This window comes from Microchirus variegatus, assembly GCF_963457635.1.
Source record: "Microchirus variegatus genome assembly, chromosome: 16".
Lineage (NCBI taxonomy): Eukaryota > Metazoa > Chordata > Actinopteri > Pleuronectiformes > Soleidae > Microchirus > Microchirus variegatus.
This window is the reverse complement of record NC_139817.1, coordinates 997,030-1,017,642: the sequence shown is the minus strand read 5'-3', so window position 1 is coordinate 1,017,642 and position 20,613 is coordinate 997,030. Positions and strand designations below refer to the sequence as shown.

General features: G+C 42.5%; 2 protein-coding genes across 2 annotated transcripts; both read right to left on the bottom strand.

Moving 5' to 3' along the window:
• Positions 1 to 2,108: 2,108 nt before the first annotated feature.
• LOC310938326 (uncharacterized protein) lies at positions 2,109 to 12,519 on the bottom strand (the record flags this gene model as incomplete). The annotated part of the gene is made up of 4 exons (XM_083902819.1): positions 2,109 to 3,624; positions 5,548 to 5,606; positions 6,624 to 7,998; positions 12,284 to 12,519. 4 exons carry the CDS (start codon positions 12,517 to 12,519, stop codon positions 2,109 to 2,111), a joined length of 3,186 nt encoding a protein of 1,061 aa, XP_083758945.1.
• Positions 12,520 to 16,355: 3,836 nt separating this feature from the next.
• On the bottom strand, positions 16,356 to 17,738 carry LOC310938325 (nuclear factor 7, ovary-like; the record flags this gene model as incomplete). Its single annotated transcript, XM_083902818.1, has 1 exon — positions 16,356 to 17,738. Exon 1 carries the CDS (start codon positions 17,715 to 17,717, stop codon positions 16,356 to 16,358), a length of 1,362 nt encoding a protein of 453 aa, XP_083758944.1. The 5' UTR covers positions 17,718 to 17,738.
• Between the last annotated feature and the right edge of the window lie 2,875 nt (positions 17,739 to 20,613).

The window sequence follows — 20,613 nt, the reverse complement described above, 5'->3', positions numbered from 1 at the left end:
AAAGACAAACATCATTTCACACATGTATAAAACCACTTAGTATCTGATCAAAACCACTTAATATCTGATCAAAACCACTTAGTATCTGATCAAAACCACTTAATATCTGATCAAAACCACTTAATATCTGATCAAAACCACTTAATATCTGATCTAAACCACTTAAAGGTCACATAGAGTGGTCCTGTTGCACATATATGTTAGTTATGGAGGTCTACTTTACATACATTAACTTGTTTTTATGCTCAAAAACCTCCTAGTTGCTGTAAACGAGCCGATAGAAATCCTCTTTTCTGACGCTGTTCCTGAGTCGCGATGTTTCAGATTGAACTCTCTCACCCAGAAGACAGAGTGTGTTGTGATTGGTCAATACCAGGAAGTGACATATTCAGCACACCAGCTCTCAGAAGCACAGCTCCCCCCTCTGGAACGGTGGATGCACTGCTCCTCATTATCAAAACATTGTTTTAACAGTGTTTAAAAATAGCTTCTTCACGACTCCCCGCCTCAGTCCCTTTGACGACCTTTGACCCGGAGTCAGACCCAGAGTCAGAAGACACTGTCGCTCGTGAAACACCTCCACAACGGACGTTATTCTTCTTCTGCGGTTCAATGTACGCAACCGGATGTGCCCGGACTAGTGCCCGGAGCAGGAGGATCTGCTGTTCAGGACCGGGTTTTTTCAGAGATCTCGCTGAGCCCGAGATTACAATAAAACACAGCGTTCTCAGCAGTGACTGAACTGTTTGTTTAGAACCTTCAGGGCTTCATAAACAAGGTAATGACGCAGATACACACTAAAAAACAGCCTTAATAAGAACTTCAGGTCTAGGTCCACTTTAATATCTGATCAAAACCACTGGTCTGATGAACAGTGTCTGCAGCTCTGTTATCTCACTAAGTTTCAATAATCCTTCGTTTCGTATGTGAGTGAGTGTGAGTGAGTGTGAGTGTGAGTGTGAGTGTGTGTGTGTGTGAGTGTGAGTGTGTGTGTGAGTGTGTGTGAGTGTGTGTGTGAGTGAGTGTGAGTGTGTGTGTGTGTGTGTGTGTCCATTTAAAAAAAAAAGTTTTTTTCCAGTCTGAAAAAGCTTTTACCATTTCAATATATATGTATATATTAATATGTATATGTATATACATGTATATGTATATGTGTATATATATGTATTTTTTCAGACTGTTTCATGAAGGCAAAACAAAATGGACGCCAAGCAAACGTAACTCAGCCCAGTTTTCCCCCCCCCCCCCATAACATAGCAACACATGGTTCAGTCCAATCAGCTGACTCCAGTATTTAAGGCTCCTCCCCCCTCAGCTTCAGTTTTTGCAGAAGCAGGAAAAAGTGTCACATGATCACATGGTAACTTGAGACTGTAGATAAAGAAAGCCTGGATTATTGAGGAGTGTGTGTGTGTGTGTGTGGGTGTGTGCGTGTGCGTGTGTGTGTCAGTCAAACATACACACAAATGAAACAGTCAGTGAGACACAAAGTGATCACAGTCTCTGTATTACATGTTCACACTTCAACAGTCAAAAAGACACAAACATGATTTCACATATGTATGAAACCACTTATTAATATCTCATCAAAATAAGTTAATATCTCATCAAAACAAGTTAATGTCTCATCAAAACCACTTATTAATATCTCATCAAAACAAGTTAATATCTCGTCAAAACCACTTATTAATATCTCATCAAAACAAGTTAATATCTCATCAAAACCACTTATTAATATATCATCAAAACAATTTAATATCTCATCAAAACCACTTATTAATATCTCATCAAAACAAGTTAATATCTCATTAAAACCAATTATTAGTATCTGATCAAAACAACCCATAAATGTTCATTTTCAAAACCAAAACAACTCAAAGTTAAACTTCTCACATTTCAAATGCATATTTTATCATTTGTTTATTCTTTATTCATACAAAATGAACAGTGTCTGCAACTCTGTTATCTCTTTAAGTTTCAATAACCCTGATTTAAAAATCCAACAATCGCTCTCTTCTCTAAATTCAGCTTTGCTAACGACTCATGATGTTGCCTCACACTCAGGAGGTGAACTTCTCTGCACTGTCCCTTTAACACACTCTTTGTCTCTAACTGCTCTGTTCCATTGTCACACAAAGCTTCACTGGTAACATCTTCAATGGATGATGACGATGATGATCATCATCGCCATCATTATCATCGTCATCATCATCGTCATCGTCGTCATCATCGTCATCATCACCAGTGTAAAAGTATGGAAACATGGTGTGTGTGAAAGTGTGTGTGTGTGTGTGTATGAGTGTGTTAGTATCAGGATCATAGTAGGACACTTGTCCTCTGTCCCAGTCCAGACTCACTCTGATCTTCTGGATCTTCTTCTTCAGCTGGAGAACAGAGTCTTTACCTGGTGACTGTTCATAGTATTTATCTTTATGGAACATTATCTTCCATAATCCAGACAGCATGTCTTTTCCTTTCCTCTTGACAGACTCTAAAACTCCCACATTCCACCATGTGTTGTCTCCAACATGGACGTCCCAGCTGTGAGTTCCTGAGTTAAAACCCTCAGAGCTCAGGACACAGGCGTAATAATCTAACCTCTCTGGATTATCAGGAACCTTCTGTCTGTCTCCATATCTCACACTGGTCAGATCTTCAGACATGATGAGGTTTGGAGCAGCAGTGTTTGGGTCCAGAACCACAGGACTGTAGGAGACCACGTCCTTCATCTTGTTCCAGATGTTGAAGGTCAGGTTGCCCAGGTGTTTGGCCTCGTCTATCAGAGCTCCTGAGTGCAGCTGTGGAGGCTCCAGCGGGGGGCGCTGCTTCACTCTGTAGTTGAGCAGGAAGGAGACGTCTTCAGCTCTCAGCTCGTCCTCTGTGGCTCTGACTGTATCTGATAGAGCTTCTATGTCTCTGCTCAGAGCCTCCATCTTCTTCTTCATCATGTGACTCTTCTGCTCCTCTTCCTCCCTCAGTGCAGTCATCCTGGTCTCCTCTTCCTCTTCTAGAAACTGATGAAGCTGAAGAAACTGCTCCTTCATCCGTGTCTCTGTGCGTCGAGCCTGGACTTTAATGTGTTTTGCTGTTCGATCAAACTTCACCTGAACTCTTTCCAGACTCTTTAAGTTCTTCTTGAAGGTCTCCAGAGTTTCCTGAAGTTTCTTCTTCTGTTGTTGTGCAGCTTCATCGATGGGTCTGAACTTGTGGCCGCTGTGTTTTTCTGAATCTCTGCAGACGAGACACACTGGCTGCTGATGGTCCAGACAGAAGAGTCTGAGTTTCTCAGAGTGTTGACTGCAGAGAACCTCTGAAGACCTCTGACCTCTCTCCTGTGAGAAGGTCTCACACGTGTTCTTTAAAGCCAGGTTACATGGTGGGTTGTCCATTGAAGACCTTCTCTTACAAACAGGACATTCTCGTGTTGGTTTGTCTGTCCACCATGTCTTCACACAGTCTTTACAGAAGCTGTGGCTACAGGACAGAAGGACAGGATCTCTGAATACCTCATGACAGATGGGACAGCAGAGATCCTCCTCTAATCTGGAGGCCATTTTGTCTGTGAGAGAAGATGAAAACAGAGACTCAGAGTCAGGACTTCCTCCTCCTCCTCTACTGACTTCACTGAAGTTCACTTTGAGTCCAGGTTTTTGTCAAACTCACCTTCAACGTTGCTGTAAACGTCGCTTTAAAGTCAGTGTAAAGTCAACCTGTAATCGCCCGAAACATTGCTGTAAAGTCACTGTAAACGTCTCTTTAAAGTCACTGTAAAAACACTGTAAACGTTGCTTTAAAGTCACCATAAAGTCGCTGTAAACGTTGCTGTGAAGTCGCTGTAAACGTCGCTGTAAACGTCGCTGTAAAGTCACCATGAAATTGCTCGAAACGTTGCTCAAGACATTGCTGTAAAGTCACTGTAAAGTTGCTGTAAAGTCGCTCTAAACGTCGCTGTAAAGTCACTGTCAACGTTGCTGTAAAGTCACTGTAAAGTGTGTGTGTGTGTGTGTGTGTGTGTGTGTGTGTGTGTGTGTGTGTGTGTGTGTGTGTGTGTGTGTGTGTGTGTGTGTGTGTGTGTGTGTGTGTGTGTGTGTGTGTGTGTGTGTGTGTGTGTGTGTGTGTGTGTGTCAGGAGTGGACAAAGTCCATGTACATGCTCATGATGTAAATCTTATGGCTTCAAAGTCCAGGTAAAGACAAAGGTGAACAAACAGGGACAGACACGTGAGCCCACTCGACTGTGGGAAACTGAAAAGTATTTTTTGGCCGATCCGAAAAAATAAAATGACATATTTCACACATTTTTACCACTTAAAAAGAAGTTAATCTCCTTAAATCTACGTCAGTTTAAGTCTACGATACCTTTAAGAACATGTTCACGTCTTTATCTCAGGTAACTGAAGTTTGTAAACCACTCACTCTCCCACACCAAAGCCCATAGAGTAAATCAGTGATTTTAACTCACAGGGACTGTGGCCGATCCGATCCAGTATCTGTATCGTAAAATATCTGATACTGACGTAATTCATGTATCAGAAATTTCCCATCTAACTGTAGAGATTTACGATCCGTCTGTGCTTTAATGTTGTCTGCTGAAATGTCTCCACAAGTGATTCCCTGACTGCTCTGCTGGCTGGCTGCAAAAAGTGGAGTGGATTTCCTGAACGGAGGCGTGTCTCAATGAGACGTGGAGTAACGATGCACGCCTCCCTTCAGGAAATCCATTCCACAGGTTATCCACAGCTCGTCTGTGACTCTGTTTGTGTGTGTTTGTGTCTGTGACTTTGTGTGTGTGTGTGTCTCCGTCCACAGTAAATAAAGTTAGATGAATTTCCCTCGTGCGACAGAATTGTGCGTTCTCGTAGTGTTTACATTTATCACAGAATGTTTCTAGATTAGTCACTGTTTTAAAAAATCTAAAACAATCACCAGGGTTCTGTTAATTCGCTGTGAAGTCGCTGTAAAGTCACTGTGAAGTCGTTGTAAAGTCACTGTAAACGTTGCTGTAAAGTCGCTCTAAACGTCACCATGAAATCACTCTAAACGTCGCTGTAAAGTCACTGTAAACGTCGCTGTAAAGTCACTGTAAACGACACTTTAAAGGCACTGTCAACATTGCTGTAAAGTCACTGTAAAGACGATCTAAACGTCGCCATGAAATCACTCTAAACGATGCTGTAAAGTCACTGTCAAAGTTGCCGTAAAGTCACTCTAAACATCGCTGTAAAGTCACTAAACGTCACTGTAAACATTGTTGTAAAATGAGTGTAAAGACGTTCTAAACGTCGCTCTAAGCGTTGCTGTAAAGTCACTGTAAAGTCGCCCTAAACGTTGCTGTAAAGTCACTGTAAAGTTACTGTAAAGTTGCTGTAAAGTCACTGTATAGTCGCTGTAAAGTTGCTCTAAACGTTGCTGTAAAGTCACTGTCAACGTTGCTGTCGTTGCTTGTCAAACTCACCTTCAGTGTGTGGACGAGAGGACGAAGCAGCGTCTTGTCTTCTGCAGCTGGACTCAGTCAGAGGACAGAGTCTGATCTTCAGTCTTCACTCACCAACACAGACTGACTGTTTCCTGGTTCGCCTCAGGTGAGCCAGGTGAAGGGGGCGGAGCCTGGGACACAGGTTGAGTTCCATCAAACGTTTTGATTCATCAGCGTGTGTGTGTGTGGGTGTGTGCGTGTCAGTGTGTGTGTCAGGAGTGGACAAAGTACAAGTACATGCTCATCATGTAAATCTTATGGCTTCAAAGTCCAGGTAAAGACAAAGGTGACCATGTATTTTTATTGATTTTATTAATAATTACAGAACACGTAAACCAAGACAACAGAACATAAAAAAAAACCTCACCCCCTGAAGAAGACCCGCATGGAACATATCACGAGAACCCTGCTATGCATAAGAGACCGAATATTAAGTTGGGTTCGTATACGGTAATAATAATAATTATAATAATGCATTATATACTGTACATTCTGATTACATCAGAGTTAAGTTTCACGTTCATGTCACAGACAAAAAGGAGTAAAGTCAACGTTCATGCATAATGTTGAATTAACACAATATTTACTAATGGGCTACTAGTGATCATTGGTCCACTGTATATACAGTACATTTATATATAAACCTGACAGAGTTGCACATGACTAATGTTGGCGTTAATTAAATGCTGTAACTTTGTATATAAACGGGAAAAAAAATATATTTTACACATTTTTGCCACTTAAGAAGAAGTTAATCTACGTCAGTTTAAGTCTACAATATATTTAAGAACATGTTCACGTCTTTATCTCACTGTTCACTAATAGTTCACTAATCGTCAACTATTTTGATCAATCGATAATCGGTTTGAAGCTTTTTTTCATTGTTAAAACAAGATTTCTGATCGTTTTTGCTTCTTAAACGTTAATATTTTCTTGGTTTCTTTGCTCCACATAAAGAAATCATTAAAACTTAATAATTTTTGGTTTGTGAACAAAACAAGACGTTGGAGAACATCGTCATTTCCAGGTTTGACAAACACTGATCAACGTTTTTTTTTTACCTTTACTGACATTTTATGAACCAAACGATTCATCGAGAAAATAATAATAATCGACTGAAATAATTCCTCTGTCACTCAAAGCTTCACTGGTAACATCTTCACTGGGTGATCAGCATCTGTATCACCAGTGTAAAAGTATGGAAACATGGTGTGTGTGAAAGTGTGTGTGTGTGTGTGTATGAGTGTGTTAGTATCAGAATCATAGTAGGACACTTGTCCTCTGTCCCAGTTCAGACTCACTCTGATCTTCTGGATCTTCTTCTTCAGCTGGAGAACAGACTTTTTACCTGGTGACGCTTCATAGTATTTATCTTTATGGAACCTTATCTTCCATAATCCAGACATTATGTCTTTTCCTTTCCTCTGGACAGACTCTAAAACTCCCACATTCCACCATGTGTTGTCTCCAACATGGACGTCCCAGCTGTGAGTTCCTGAGTTAAAACCCTCAGAGCTCAGGACACAGGCGTAAACATCAAACCTCTCTGGATTATCAGGAACCTTCTGTTTGACTCCTTGTCTCACACTGGTCAGATCTTCAGACAGGATGAGGTTTGGAGCAGCAGTGTTTGGGTCCAGAACCACAGGACTGTAGGAGACCATGTCCTTCATCTTGTTCCAGATGTTGAAGGTCAGGTTGCCCAGGTGTTTGGCCTCGTCTATCAGAGCTCCTGAGTGCAGCTGTGGAGGCTCCAGCGGGGGGCGCTGCTTCACTCTGTAGTTGAGCAGGAAGGAGACGTCTTCAGCTCTCAGCTCGTCCTCTGTGGCTCTGACTGTATCTGATAGAGCTTCTATGTCTCTGCTCAGAGCCTCCATCTTCTTCTTCATCATGTGACTCTTCTGCTCCTCTTCCTCCCTCAGTGCAGTCATCCTGGTCTCCTCTTCCTCTTCTAGAAACTGATGAAGCTGAAGAAACTGCTCCTTCATCCGTGTCTCTGTGCGTCGAGCCTGGACTTTAATGTGTTCTGCTGTTTCCTCAAACTTCACCTGAACTTCTTCCAGACTCTCTAAGTTCTTCTTGAAGGTCTCCAGAGTTTCCTGAAGGTCCTTCTTCTGTTGTTGTGCAGCTTCATCGATGGGTCTGAACTTGTGGCCGCTGTGTTTTTCTGAATCTCTGCAGACGAGACACACTGGCTGCTGATGGTCCAGACAGAAGAGTCTGAGTTTCTTAGAGTGTTGACTGCAGAGAACCTCTGAAGACCTCTGAGCTCTCTCCTGTGAGAAGGTCTCTGAAGACCTCTGAGCTCTCTCCTGTAAGAAGGTCTCACACGTGTTCTTTAAAGCCAGGTTACATGGTGGGTTGTCCATTGAAGACCTTCTCTTACAAACAGGACATTCTCGTGTTGGTTTGTCTGTCCACCATGTCTTCACACAGTCTTTACAGAAGCTGTGGCTACAGGACAGAAGGACAGGATCTCTGAAGACCTCATGACAGATGGGACAGCAGAGATCCTCCTCTAATCTGGACGCCATTTTGTCTGTGAGAGAAGATGAAAACAGAGACTCAGAGTCAGGACTTCCTCCTCCTCCTCTACTGACTTCACTGAAGTTCACTTTGAGTCCAGGTTTTTGTCAAACTCACCTTCAACGTTGCTGTAAACGTCGCTTTAAAGTCAGTGTAAAGTCAACCTGTAATCGCCCGAAACATTGCTGTAAAGTCACTGTAAACGTCTCTTTAAAGTCACTGTAAAAACACTGTAAACGTTGCTTTAAAGTCACCATAAAGTCGCTGTAAACGTTGCTGTGAAGTCGCTGTAAACGTCGCTGTAAAGTCACCATGAAATTGCTCGAAACGTTGCTCAAGACATTGCTGTAAAGTCACTGTAAAGTTGCTTTAAAGTTGCTGTAAAGTCGCTCTAAACGTCGCTGTAAAGTCACTGTCAACGTTGCTGTAAAGTGTGTGTGTGTGTGTGTGTGTGTGTGTGTGTGTGTGTGTGTGTGTGTGTGTGTGTGTGTGTGTGTGTGTGTGTGTGTGTGTGTGTGTGTGTGTGTCTGTGTGTGTGTGTGTGTGTGTGTGTGTGTGTGTGTGTGTCAGGAGTGGACAAAGTCCATGTACATGCTCATGATGTAAATCTTATGGCTTCAAAGTCCAGGTAAAGACAAAGGTGAACAAACAGGGACAGACACGTGAGCCCACTCGACTGTGGGAAACTGAAAAGTATTTTTTGGCCGATCCGAAAAAATAAAATGACATATTTCACACATTTTTACCACTTAAAAAGAAGTTAATCTCCTTAAATCTACGTCAGTTTAAGTCTACGATACCTTTAAGAACATGTTCACGTCTTTATCTCAGGTAACTGAAGTTTGTAAACCACTCACTCTCCCACACCAAAGCCCATAGAGTAAATCAGTGATTTTAACTCACAGGGACTGTGGCCGATCCAATCCAGTATCTGTATCGTAAAATATCTGATACTGACGTAATTCATGTATCAGAAATTTCCCATCTAACTGTAGAGATTTACGAACCGTCTGTGCTTTAATGTTGTCTGCTGAAATGTCTCCACAAGTGATTCCCTGACTGCTCTGCTGGCTGGCTGCAAAAAGTGGAGTGGATTTCCTGAACGGAGGCGTGTCTCAATGAGACGTGGAGTAACGATGCACGCCTCCCTTCAGGAAATCCATTCCACAGGTTATCCACAGCTCGTCTGTGACTCTGTTTGTGTGTGTTTGTGTCTGTGACTTTGTGTGTGTGTGTGTCTCCGTCCACAGTAAATAAAGTTAGATGAATTTCCCTCGTGCGACAGAATTGTGCGTTCTCGTAGTGTTTACATTTATCACAGAATGTTTCTAGATTAGTCACTGTTTTAAAAAATCTAAAACAATCACCAGGGTTCTGTTAATTCGCTGTGAAGTCGCTGTAAAGTCACTGTGAAGTCGTTGTAAAGTCACTGTAAACGTTGCTGTAAAGTCGCTCTAAACGTCACCATGAAATCACTCTAAACGTCGCTGTAAAGTCACTGTAAACGTCGCTGTAAAGTCACTGTAAACGACACTTTAAAGGCACTGTCAACATTGCTGTAAAGTCACTGTAAAGACGATCTAAACGTCGCCATGAAATCACTCTAAACGATGCTGTAAAGTCACTGTCAAAGTTGCCGTAAAGTCACTCTAAACATCGCTGTAAAGTCACTAAACGTCACTGTAAACATTGTTGTAAAATGAGTGTAAAGACGTTCTAAACGTCGCTCTAAGCGTTGCTGTAAAGTCACTGTAAAGTCGCCCTAAACGTTGCTGTAAAGTCACTGTAAAGTTACTGTAAAGTTGCTGTAAAGTCACTGTATAGTCGCTGTAAAGTTGCTCTAAACGTTGCTGTAAAGTCACTGTCAACGTTGCTGTCGTTGCTTGTCAAACTCACCTTCAGTGTGTGGACGAGAGGACGAAGCAGCGTCTTGTCTTCTGCAGCTGGACTCAGTCAGAGGACAGAGTCTGATCTTCAGTCTTCACTCACCAACACAGACTGACTGTTTCCTGGTTCGCCTCAGGTGAGCCAGGTGAAGGGGGCGGAGCCTGGGACACAGGTTGAGTTCCATCAAACGTTTTGATTCATCAGCGTGTGTGTGTGTGGGTGTGTGCGTGTCAGTGTGTGTGTGTGCGTGTGTGCGTGTGTGTGTGCGTGTGCGTGTGTGCGTGTGTGCGTGTGTGTGTGCGTGTGTGTGTGTGTGTGTGTGTGTGTGTGTGTGTCAGGAGTGGACAAAGTACAAGTACATGCTCATCATGTAAATCTTATGGCTTCAAAGTCCAGGTAAAGACAAAAGTGGACCATGTATTTTTATTGATTTTATTAATAATTACAGAACACGTAAACCAAGACAACAGAACATAAAAAAAAACCTCACCCCCTGGAGAAGACCCGCATGGAACATATCACGAGAACCCTGCTATGCATAAGAGACCGAATATTAAGTTGGGTTCGTATACGGTAATAATAATAATTATAATAATGCATTATATACTGTACATTCTGATTACATCAGAGTTAAGTTTCACGTTCATGTCACAGACAAAAAGGAGTAAAGTCAACGTTCATGCATAATGTTGAATTAACACAATATTTACTAATGGGCTACTAGTGATCATTGGTCCACTGTATATACAGTACATTTATATATAAACCTGACAGAGTTGCACATGACTAATATTGGCGTTAATGTTAATGTAAATGCTGTAACTTTGTATATAAACGGGATAAAAAAGACATATTTTACACATTTTTGCCACTTAAGAAGAAGTTAATCTACGTCAGTTTAAGTCTACAATATATTTAAGAACATGTTCACGTCTTTATCTCACTGTTCACTAATAGTTCACTAATCGTCAACTATTTTGATCATTCGATAATCGGTTTGAAGCTTTTTTTCATCGTTAAAACAAGATTTCTGATCGTTTTTGCTTCTTAAACGTTAATATTTTCTTGGTTTCTTTGCTCCACATAAAGAAATCATTAAAACTTAATAATTTTTGGTTTGTGAACAAAACAAGACGTTGGAGAACATCGTCATTTCCAGGTTTGACAAACACTGATCAACGTTTTTTTTTTTACCTTTTCTGACATTTTATGAACCAAACGATTCATCGAGAAAATAATAATAATCGACTGAAATAATTCCTCTGTCACTCAAAGTTTCACTTGTAACATCTTCACTGAGTGATCAGCATCTGTATCACCAGTGTTAAAGTATGGAAACATGGTGTGTGTGAAAGTGTGTGTGTGTGTGTGTATGAGTGTGTTAGTATCAGGATCAGAGTAGGACACTTGTCCTCTGTCCCAGTTCAGACTCACTCTGATCTTCTGGATCTTCTTCTTCAGCTGGAGAACAGACTTTTTACCTGGTGACCGTTCATAGTATTTATCTTTATAGAACATTATCTCCCATAATCCAGACATTATGTCTTTTCCTTTCCTCTTGACAGACTCTAAAACTCCCACTGTCCACCATGTGTTGTCTCCAACATGGACGTCCCAGCTGTGAGTTCCTGAGTTAAAACCCTCAGAGCTCAGGACACTGGTGTAAACATCAAACCTCTCTGGATTATCAGGAACCTTCTGTCTGTCTCCATATCTCACACTGGTCAGATCTTCAGACAGGATGAGGCTTGGACCAGCAGTGTTTGGGTCCAGAACCACAGGACTGTAGGAGACCACGTCCTTCATCTTGTTCCAGATGTTGAAGGTCAGGTTGCCCAGGTGTTTGGCCTCGTCTATCAGAGCTCCTGAGTGCAGCTGTGGAGGCTCCAGCGGGGGGCGCTGCTTCACTCTGTAGTTGAGCAGGAAGGAGACGTCTTCAGCTCTCAGCTCGTCCTCTGTGGCTCTGACTGTATCTGATAGAGCTTCTATGTCTCTGCTCAGAGCCTCCATCTTCTTCTTCATCATGAGACTCTTCTGCTCCTCTTCCTCCCTCAGTGCAGTCATCCTGGTCTCCTCTTCCTCTTCTAGAAACTGATGAAGCTGAAGAAACTGCTCCTTCATCTGTGTCTCTGTGCGTCGAGCCTGGACTTTAATGTGTTCTGCTGTTTCCTCAAACTTCACCTGAACTTCTTCCAGACTCTCTAAGTTCTTCTTGAAGGTCTCCAGAGTTTCCTGAAGGTCCTTCTTCTGTTGTTGTGCAGCTTCATCGATGGGTCTGAACTTGTGGCCGCTGTGTTTTTCTGAATCTCTGCAGACGACACACACTGGCTGCTGATGGTCCAGACAGAAGAGTCTGAGTTTCTTAGAGTGTTGACTGCAGAGAACCTCTGAAGACCTCTGACCTCTCTCCTGTGAGAAGGTCTCACACGTGTTCTTTAAAACCAGGTTACACGGTGGTTCATCCCTTGAAGACCTTCTCTTACAAACAGGACATTCTCGTCTTGGTTTGTTTCTCCACCATCTCTTCACACAGTCTTTACAGAAGCTGTGGCTACAGGACAGAACCACAGGATCTCTGAAGACCTCATGACAGATGGGACAGCAGAGATCCTCCTCTAATCTGGAGGCCATTTTGTCTGTGAGAGAAGCTGAAAACAGAGACTCAGAGTCAGGACTTCCTCCTCCTCCTCTACTGACTTCACTGAAGTTCACTTTGAGTCCAGGTTTTTGTCAAACTCACCTTCAACGTTGCTGTAAACGTCGCTTTAAAGTCAGTGTAAAGTCAACCTGTAATCGCCCGAAACGTCGATCGAAACATTGCTGTAAAGTCACTGTAAAGTTGCTGTAAAGTCACTGTAAACGTCTCTTTAAAGTCACTGTAAAAACACTGTAAACGTTGCTTTAAAGTCGCTGTAAACGTTGCTGTGAAGTCGCTGTAAAGTCACCATGAAATTGCTCGAAACGTCGCTCGAGACATTGCTGTAAAGTCACTGTAAAGTCGCTTTAAAGTTGCTGTAAAGTCACTGTCAACGTTGCTGTAAAGTCACTCTAAAGTCGCTCTAAACGTCGCTGTAAAGTCGCTCTAAACGTTGCTGTAAAGTCACCATGAAATCACTCTAAACGTTGCTGTAAAGTCACTGTGAAGTCGCTGTAAAGTCACTGTTAACGTTGCTGTAAAGTCACTGTAAACGTAGCTGTAAAGTCACTGTAAAAACACTGTAAACGTTGCTGTGAAGTCGCTGTAAAGTCACTGTAAACGTCGCTGTTAAGTCACCATGAAATTGCTCGAAACGTGGCTCGAAACGTGGCTCGAAACGTGGCTCGAAACATTGCTGTAAAGTCACTGTAAAGTCGCTCTAAACGTCGTTGTAAAGTCACTGTAAAGTCGCTGTAAAGTCACTCTAAACGTTGCTGGAAAATCACTGTAAAGTTGCTCTAAACGTTGCTGTAAAGTCACTGTAAAGTTGCTCTAAACGTTGCTGTAAAGTCACTGTCAACGTTGCTGTCGTTGCTTGTCAAACTCACCTTCAGTGTGTGGACGAGAGGACGAAGCAGCGTCTTGTCTTCTGCAGCTGGACTCAGTCAGAGGACAGAGTCTGATCTTCAGTCTGCATCTTCCTGGTTCTCCTCATTCAGATGAAGGTGTGGATGCAGCAGCGTGGATCACTTTGGTGTCTGCAGCCTCAGTGATAAGTTTATCAGTCACAGTCCAGTCCTGAGTGAGCTGCCACACCCTGTAACTGCTGCTCAGCACAAACACACACCACACTCAACCTCTGTCTGCTGTTACTGACGTGACCTTTTAAACAGGAAGTTTAAAGTTTAACATCCTAAAGAACTTTAATATGAAAAAAAATATCTGTTCTGACCATCGATGACATTTGATCTATGAGAAACTGTTCTGTGTGAACACGTGTGTGTACGTACACACACGTGTTCAAAAGAGAGTTTTGTGTCTCTTTGCAGTTGTTTTGTGTCTCTTTGTCGTTGTTTTGTGTCTCTCTTTAGTTGATTTGTGTCTCTTTGCAGTTGTTTTGTCTCTCTGCAGTTATGTGCCTCTCTGCAGTTGTTTTGTGTCTCTTTGCAGTTGTTTTGTGTCTCTTTGCAGTTGTTTTGTGTCTCTATGCAGTTGTTTTGTGTCTCTTTGCAGTTGTTTTGTGTCTCTTTACAGTTGTATTGTCTCTTTGCAGTTGTTTTGCGTGTCTCTTTGCAGTTGTTTTGTGTCTCTTTGCAGTTGTTTTGCGTTTCTCGCAGTTGTTTTGTGTCTCTTTACAGTTGTTTTGTGTCTCTCTGCAGTTGTTGTGTGCCTCTCCGGGAGGAAACTGTTCTCGTGCACATGTGCTTGTTTACTACCGAGCAGTGCTCACTTTAGCGGATACTCCACCTTGTGGCCAAAAGGAGAAACCACACCTCTCTGTATGAGCGACTTCTCATCACAGAAACTGGAGGACACACACACACACACACACACACACACACAGACACACACACAGACAGACACACGCACAGACAGACACACGCACACACACTGACACAGACACACACATGTGAAGACATGAAAACAGGTGAGCAGGTGTGTGTCTGTGAGGGCTGATGGGAAGACGCTGCAGGGCTGAAACCTGTGTGTGTGTGCGTGTGTGTGTGTGCGCGTGTGTGTGTGTGTCTGGGGTCAGAGGTCGTAAACAGGAGCTCAGTGAGTTTCTTGGGTCGCTGCCTCCACAGCCAGCGACCGTCTGGACACATTCACCCCCACACACTTCCTGCACGTCCTCGCCGCCGCCGCAGCTGCGTTTCACTCTCATTTCCCGTGCATGGATGGTGTCGACCTTCTTTGACCTCTTCCATTCACTGGCCGATCGCTTCCTTTATGGCACGTTTTCAGTTTGAACGCGTCTCTCGCTGCTCCTCCGTGATCTGAAGCCGCTTTTAAACTCAGATCACAGAGAAACGGCGCCGAGCAGTTTGACCTCGAAACGGCGACGTGTTTCCACATTGTTAAATTTCTCATTACTCTTGCAATTTCAGGCTGAAAACGTCCATTTTCCATCCACTTGTGTTGGTTTTTTATTTATTTATTTATTTATTCATGCATTTATGTATTAGGAGAAATGGATAAGCAACGATCTGCAACCGCAGAATTTATCATAACGTCGTCTTTTATTCTATATTGACTGGATATACTCGGTTTACTGTGTAATAGCTGTCTTTAAGAACACGATCACATCTTTATTTCACTGTGAGACAGACGTTTGTAAACCACTCACTCTCCCACACCAAAGCCCATAGAGAAAACCAGTGATTTTAGCTCACAGGGACACAGGAGCTGCTGGTCTACTGCTGCCTCGTGTGGTCACTTTGTGTCACTGAAGTGAATCCAAATGTAGGGTTTTTAAATGCCGAATAGACACAATAAGACATTATAAGTTAGTGATGGAGGCAGCAGTGGATCAACAACTCCCGTGAACTCCCGTGTCTCTGTGATGTTAAAATCACTGGTTTACTCTATGGGCTTTGGTGTGGGAGAGTGAGTGGTTTACAAAAGTCTGTCTCACAGTGAGATAAAGACGTTGAAGCATTAAACATTTGATTTACTCACATTTACTGTGCACACAGATAAAAATACACACATAAATGGTTCATATTAATTGTGTGTGTGTGTGTGTGTGTGTGTGTCAGTCAAACATACACACAAATGAAACAGTCAGTGAGACACAAAGTGATCACAGTCCCTGTATTACATGTTCACACTTCAACAGTCAAAAAGACACAAACATCATTTCACATATGTATAAACCACTTTTTAATATCTCATCAAAACAAGTTAATATCTCATCAAAACAAGTTAATATCTCATCAAAACAAGTAAATATCTCATCAAAACCACTTAATAGTATCTGATCAAAACAAGTTAATATCTCATCAAAACAAGTTAATATCTCATCAGAACCACTTAATATCTAATCAAAACAAGTTAATATCTCATCAAAACCACTTAATATCTCATCAAAACCACTTAAAAGCTCATCAAAACAAGTTAATATCTCATCAAAACCACTTAATATCTCATCAAAACAAGTTAATATCTCATCAAAACCACTTAATATCTCATCAAAACAAGTTAATATCTCATCAAAACAAGTTAACATCTCATCAAAACCACTTATCTCATCAAAACAACCTACAAATGTTGATTTTAAAAACCAAAACAACTCAAAGTTAAACTTCTTACATTTTCAATGCATATTTTATCATTTGTTTCATTGAACGTCGTCATTTCCATGTTTTTAACCTTTTCTGACATTTTATGAACCAAACGATTCATCGAGAAAATAATCGACAGATTCACCGATTACGATCACGATTATATCGTTAGTTGCAGCTCTGTGTTACTTACATGTGTGTTGCTTCACACTCAGGAGGTGAACTTCTCTGCACTGTCCCTTTAACACACTCTGTTCATCTGTCACTCAAAGTTTCACTGGTAACATCTTCACTGGGTGATCAGCATCTTTATCACCAGTGTCAATGTATGGAAACATGGTGTGTGTGAAAGTGTGTGTGTGTGTGTGTATGAGTGTGTTAGTATCAGTATCATAGTAGGACACTTGTCCTCTGTCCCAGTCCAGACTCACTCTGATCTTCTGGATCTTCTTCTTCAGCTGGAGAACAGAGTGTTTACCTGGTGACCGTTCATAGTATTTATCTTTAGCGAACGTTATCCTCCATAATCCAGACTCTATGTCTTTTCCTTTCCTCTTGACAGACTCTAAAACTCCCACTGACCAAAATGTGTTGTCTCCAACATGGACGTCCCAGCTGTGAGTTCCTGAGTTAAAACCCTCAGAGCTCAGGACACTGATGTAACGATCACACCTCTCTGGATTATCAGGAACCTTCTGTCTGTCTCCATATCTCACACTGGTCAGATCTTCAGACAGGATGAGGTTTGGATGAGCAGTGTTTGGGTCCAGAACCACAGGACTGTAGGAGACCACGTCCTTCATCTTGTTCCAGATGTTGAAGGTCAGGTTGCCCAGGTGTTTGGCCTCGTCTATCAGAGCTCCTGAGTGCAGCTGTGGAGGCTCCAGCGGGGGGCGCTGCTTCACTCTGTAGTTGAGCAGGAAGGAGACGTCTTCAGCTCTCAGCTCGTCCTCTGTGGCTCTGACTGTATCTGATAGAGCTTCTATGTCTCTGCTCAGAGCCTCCATCTTCTTCTTCATCATGAGACTCTTCTGCTCCTCTTCCTCCCTCAGTGCAGTCATCCTGGTCTCCTCTTCCTCTTCTAGAAACTGATGAAGCTGAAGAAACTGCTCCTTCATCTGTGTCTCTGTGCGTCGAGCCTGGACTTTAATGTGTTCTGCTGTTTCCTCAAACTTCACCTGAACTTCTTCCAGACTCTCTAAGTTCTTCTTGAAGGTCTTCAGAGTTTCCTGAAGTTTCTTCTTCTGTTGTTGTGCAGCTTCATCGATGGGTCTGAACTTGTGGCCGCTGTGTTTTTCTGAATCTCTGCAGACGACACACACTGGCTGCTGATGGTCCAGACAGAAGAGTCTGAGTTTCTTAGAGTGTTGACTGCAGAGAACCTCTGAAGACCTCTGAGCTCTCTCCTGTGAGAAGGTCTCACACGTGTTCTTTAAAACCAGGTTACACGGTGGTTCATCCCTTGAAGACCTTCTCTTACAAACAGGACATTCTCGTCTTGGTTTGTTTCTCCACCATCTCTTCACACAGTCTTTACAGAAGCTGTGGCTACAGGACAGAACCACAGGATCTCTGAAGACCTCATGACAGATGGGACAGCAGAGATCTTCCTCTAATCTGGAGGCCATTTTGTCTGTGAGAGAAGATGAAAACAGAGACTCAGAGTCAGGACTTCCTCCTCCTCCTCGACTCACTTCACTGAAGTTCACTTTGAGTCCAGGTTTTTGTCAAACTCACCTTCAACGTTGCTGTAAACGTCGCTTTAAAGTCAGTGTAAAGTCAACCTGTAATCGCCCGAAACGTCGATCGAAACATTGCTGTAAAGTCACTGTAAAGTTGCTGTAAAGTCACTGTAAACGTCTCTTTAAAGTCACTGTAAAAACACTGTAAACGTTGCTTTAAAGTCGCTGTAAACGTTGCTGTGAAGTCGCTGTAAAGTCACCATGAAATTGCTTGAAACATCGCTCGAGACATTGCTGTAAAGTCACTGTAAAGTCGCTTTAAAGTTGCTGTAAAGTCACTGTCAACGTTGCTGTAAAGTCACTGTAAAGTCGCTCTAAACGTCGCTGTAAAGTCGCTCTAAACGTTGCTGTAAAGTCACCATGAAATCACTCTAAACGTTGCTGTAAAGTCACTGTGAAGTCGCTGTAAAGTCACTGTTAACGTTGCTGTAAAGTCACTGTAAACGTAGCTGTAAAGTCACTGTAAAAACACTGTAAACGTTGCTGTGAAGTCGCTGTAAAGTCACTGTAAACGTCGCTGTTAAGTCACCATGAAATTGCTCGAAACGTGGCTCGAAACGTGGCTCGAAACGTGGCTCGAAACGTGGCTCGAAACATTGCTGTAAAGTCACTGTAAAGTCGCTCTAAACGTCGTTGTAAAGTCACTGTAAAGTCGCTGTAAAGTCACTCTAAACGTTGCTGGAAAATCACTGTAAAGTTGCTCTAAACGTTGCTGTAAAGTCACTGTAAAGTTGCTCTAAACGTTGCTGTAAAGTCACTGTCAACGTTGCTGTCGTTGCTTGTCAAACTCACCTTCAGTGTGTGGACGAGAGGACGAAGCAGCGTCTTGTCTTCTGCAGCTGGACTCAGTCAGAGGACAGAGTCTGATCTTCAGTCTGCATCTTCCTGGTTCTCCTCATTCAGATGAAGGTGTGGATGCAGCAGCGTGGATCACTTTGGTGTCTGCAGCCTCAGTGATAAGTTTATCAGTCACAGTCCAGTCCTGAGTGAGCTGCCACACCCTGTAACTGCTGCTCAGCACAAACACACACCACACTCCACCTCTGTCTGCTGTTACTGACGTGACCTTTTAAACATGAAGCTTAACGTTTAACATCCTAAAGAACTTTAATATGAAAAAAAATATCTGTTCTGACCATCGATGACATTTGATCTATGAGAAACTGTTCTCTGTAAACACGTGTGTGTACGTGAGCATGTGAACATGTGTTCACATGCTCACATACACACGTGTTCAAAAGAGTTTTGTGTCTCTTTGCAGTTGTTTTGTGTCTTTGCAGTTATGTGCCTCTCTACAGTTGTTTTGTGTCTCTTTGCAGTTGTTTTGTGTCTCTTTTCAGTTGTTTTGCGTTTCTCTCAGTTGTTTTGTGTCTCTTTGCAGTTGTTTTGTGTCTCTTTTCAGTTGTTTTGCGTTTCTCTCAGTTGTTTTGTGTCTCTTTGCAGTTGTTTTGTGTCTCTATGCAGTTGTTTTGTGTCTCTTTGCAGTTGTATTGTGTCTCTTTGCAGTTGTTTTGCGTGTCTCTTTGCAGTTGTTTTGTGTCTCTTTGCAGTTGTTTTGTGTCTCTTTGCGGTTGTTTTGTGTCTCTTCACAGTTGTTGTGTGTCTCTTTGCAGTTGTTTTGTGTCTCTTTGCAGTTGTTTTGCATTTCACCGCAGTCGTTTTGTGTCTCTTTGCAGTTGTTTTGTGTCTTTGCAGTTATGTGCCTCTCTACAGTTGTTTTGTGTCTCTTTGCAGTTGTTTTGTGTCTCTTTTCAGTTGTTTTGCGTTTCTCTCAGTTGTTTTGTGTCTCTTTGCAGTTGTTTTGTGTCTCTATGCAGTTGTTTTGTGTCTCTTTGCAGTTGTATTGTGTCTCTCCACAGTTGTTGTGTGTCTCTTTGCAGTTGTTTTGTGTCTCTTTGCAGTTGTTTTGTGTCTCTTTGCGGTTGTTTTGTGTCTCTCCACAGTTGTTGTGTGTCTCTTTGCAGTTGTTTTGTGTCTCTTTGCAGTTGTTTTGCGTTTCACCGCAGTCGTTTTGTGTCTCTTTGCAGTTGTTTTGTGTCTCTTGCACATTTTGTTGATCATGTCTGTTTTTGGTTCTTATGCATCTTCATCACTGACCCTTGTTCTCCTGATCTTTTAGGTCACGAACCATGAATGAGGAACCTTGAGGAACCTTGAGGAACCTTGAGGAACCATGAGGAACCATCTGGACCTGGAGCTTCTTCACTCATCCGTCATGACAGAGATGGTTTGTGTTTCTCATCTTTTTACCTCTTTTCTTTTTTGTGTTGCTTCATCTCTTCACAACTTCTTTTTGTCGCACATTTGTGTCATTTTTCTAAACGTCTTCTGTGTCATGTGTGTCTGTGTGTGTGTGTGTGTGTTGACTTTTATCACACTGTTCCTGGTGTTAGAACAGGACGGGAAGGACGAGATGATGTTTACCTCTGCTACATCCTCGTGAGGCTGAGGCTCAGGGGTCAAGGGTCACGGCGGGGTCACGTCCTGTTCTTCAGAGGTCAGAGTCCTCTCAGCGTAAATCTGTCACACTCTGCTTCACTTTGACCTTTTCACCAGCTGACACACACACACACACACACACACACACACACACACACACACACACACACACACACACACACACACACACACACACACACACACACAATGTCAATGTCAATAATCTGATTTGTTAGAGACGCGTATACGCCTTAAATTGCTATCTCTATGGAACCCGGGAGGAAACTGTTCTCGTGCACATGTGCTTGTTTACTACCGAGCAGTGCTCACTTTAGCGGATACT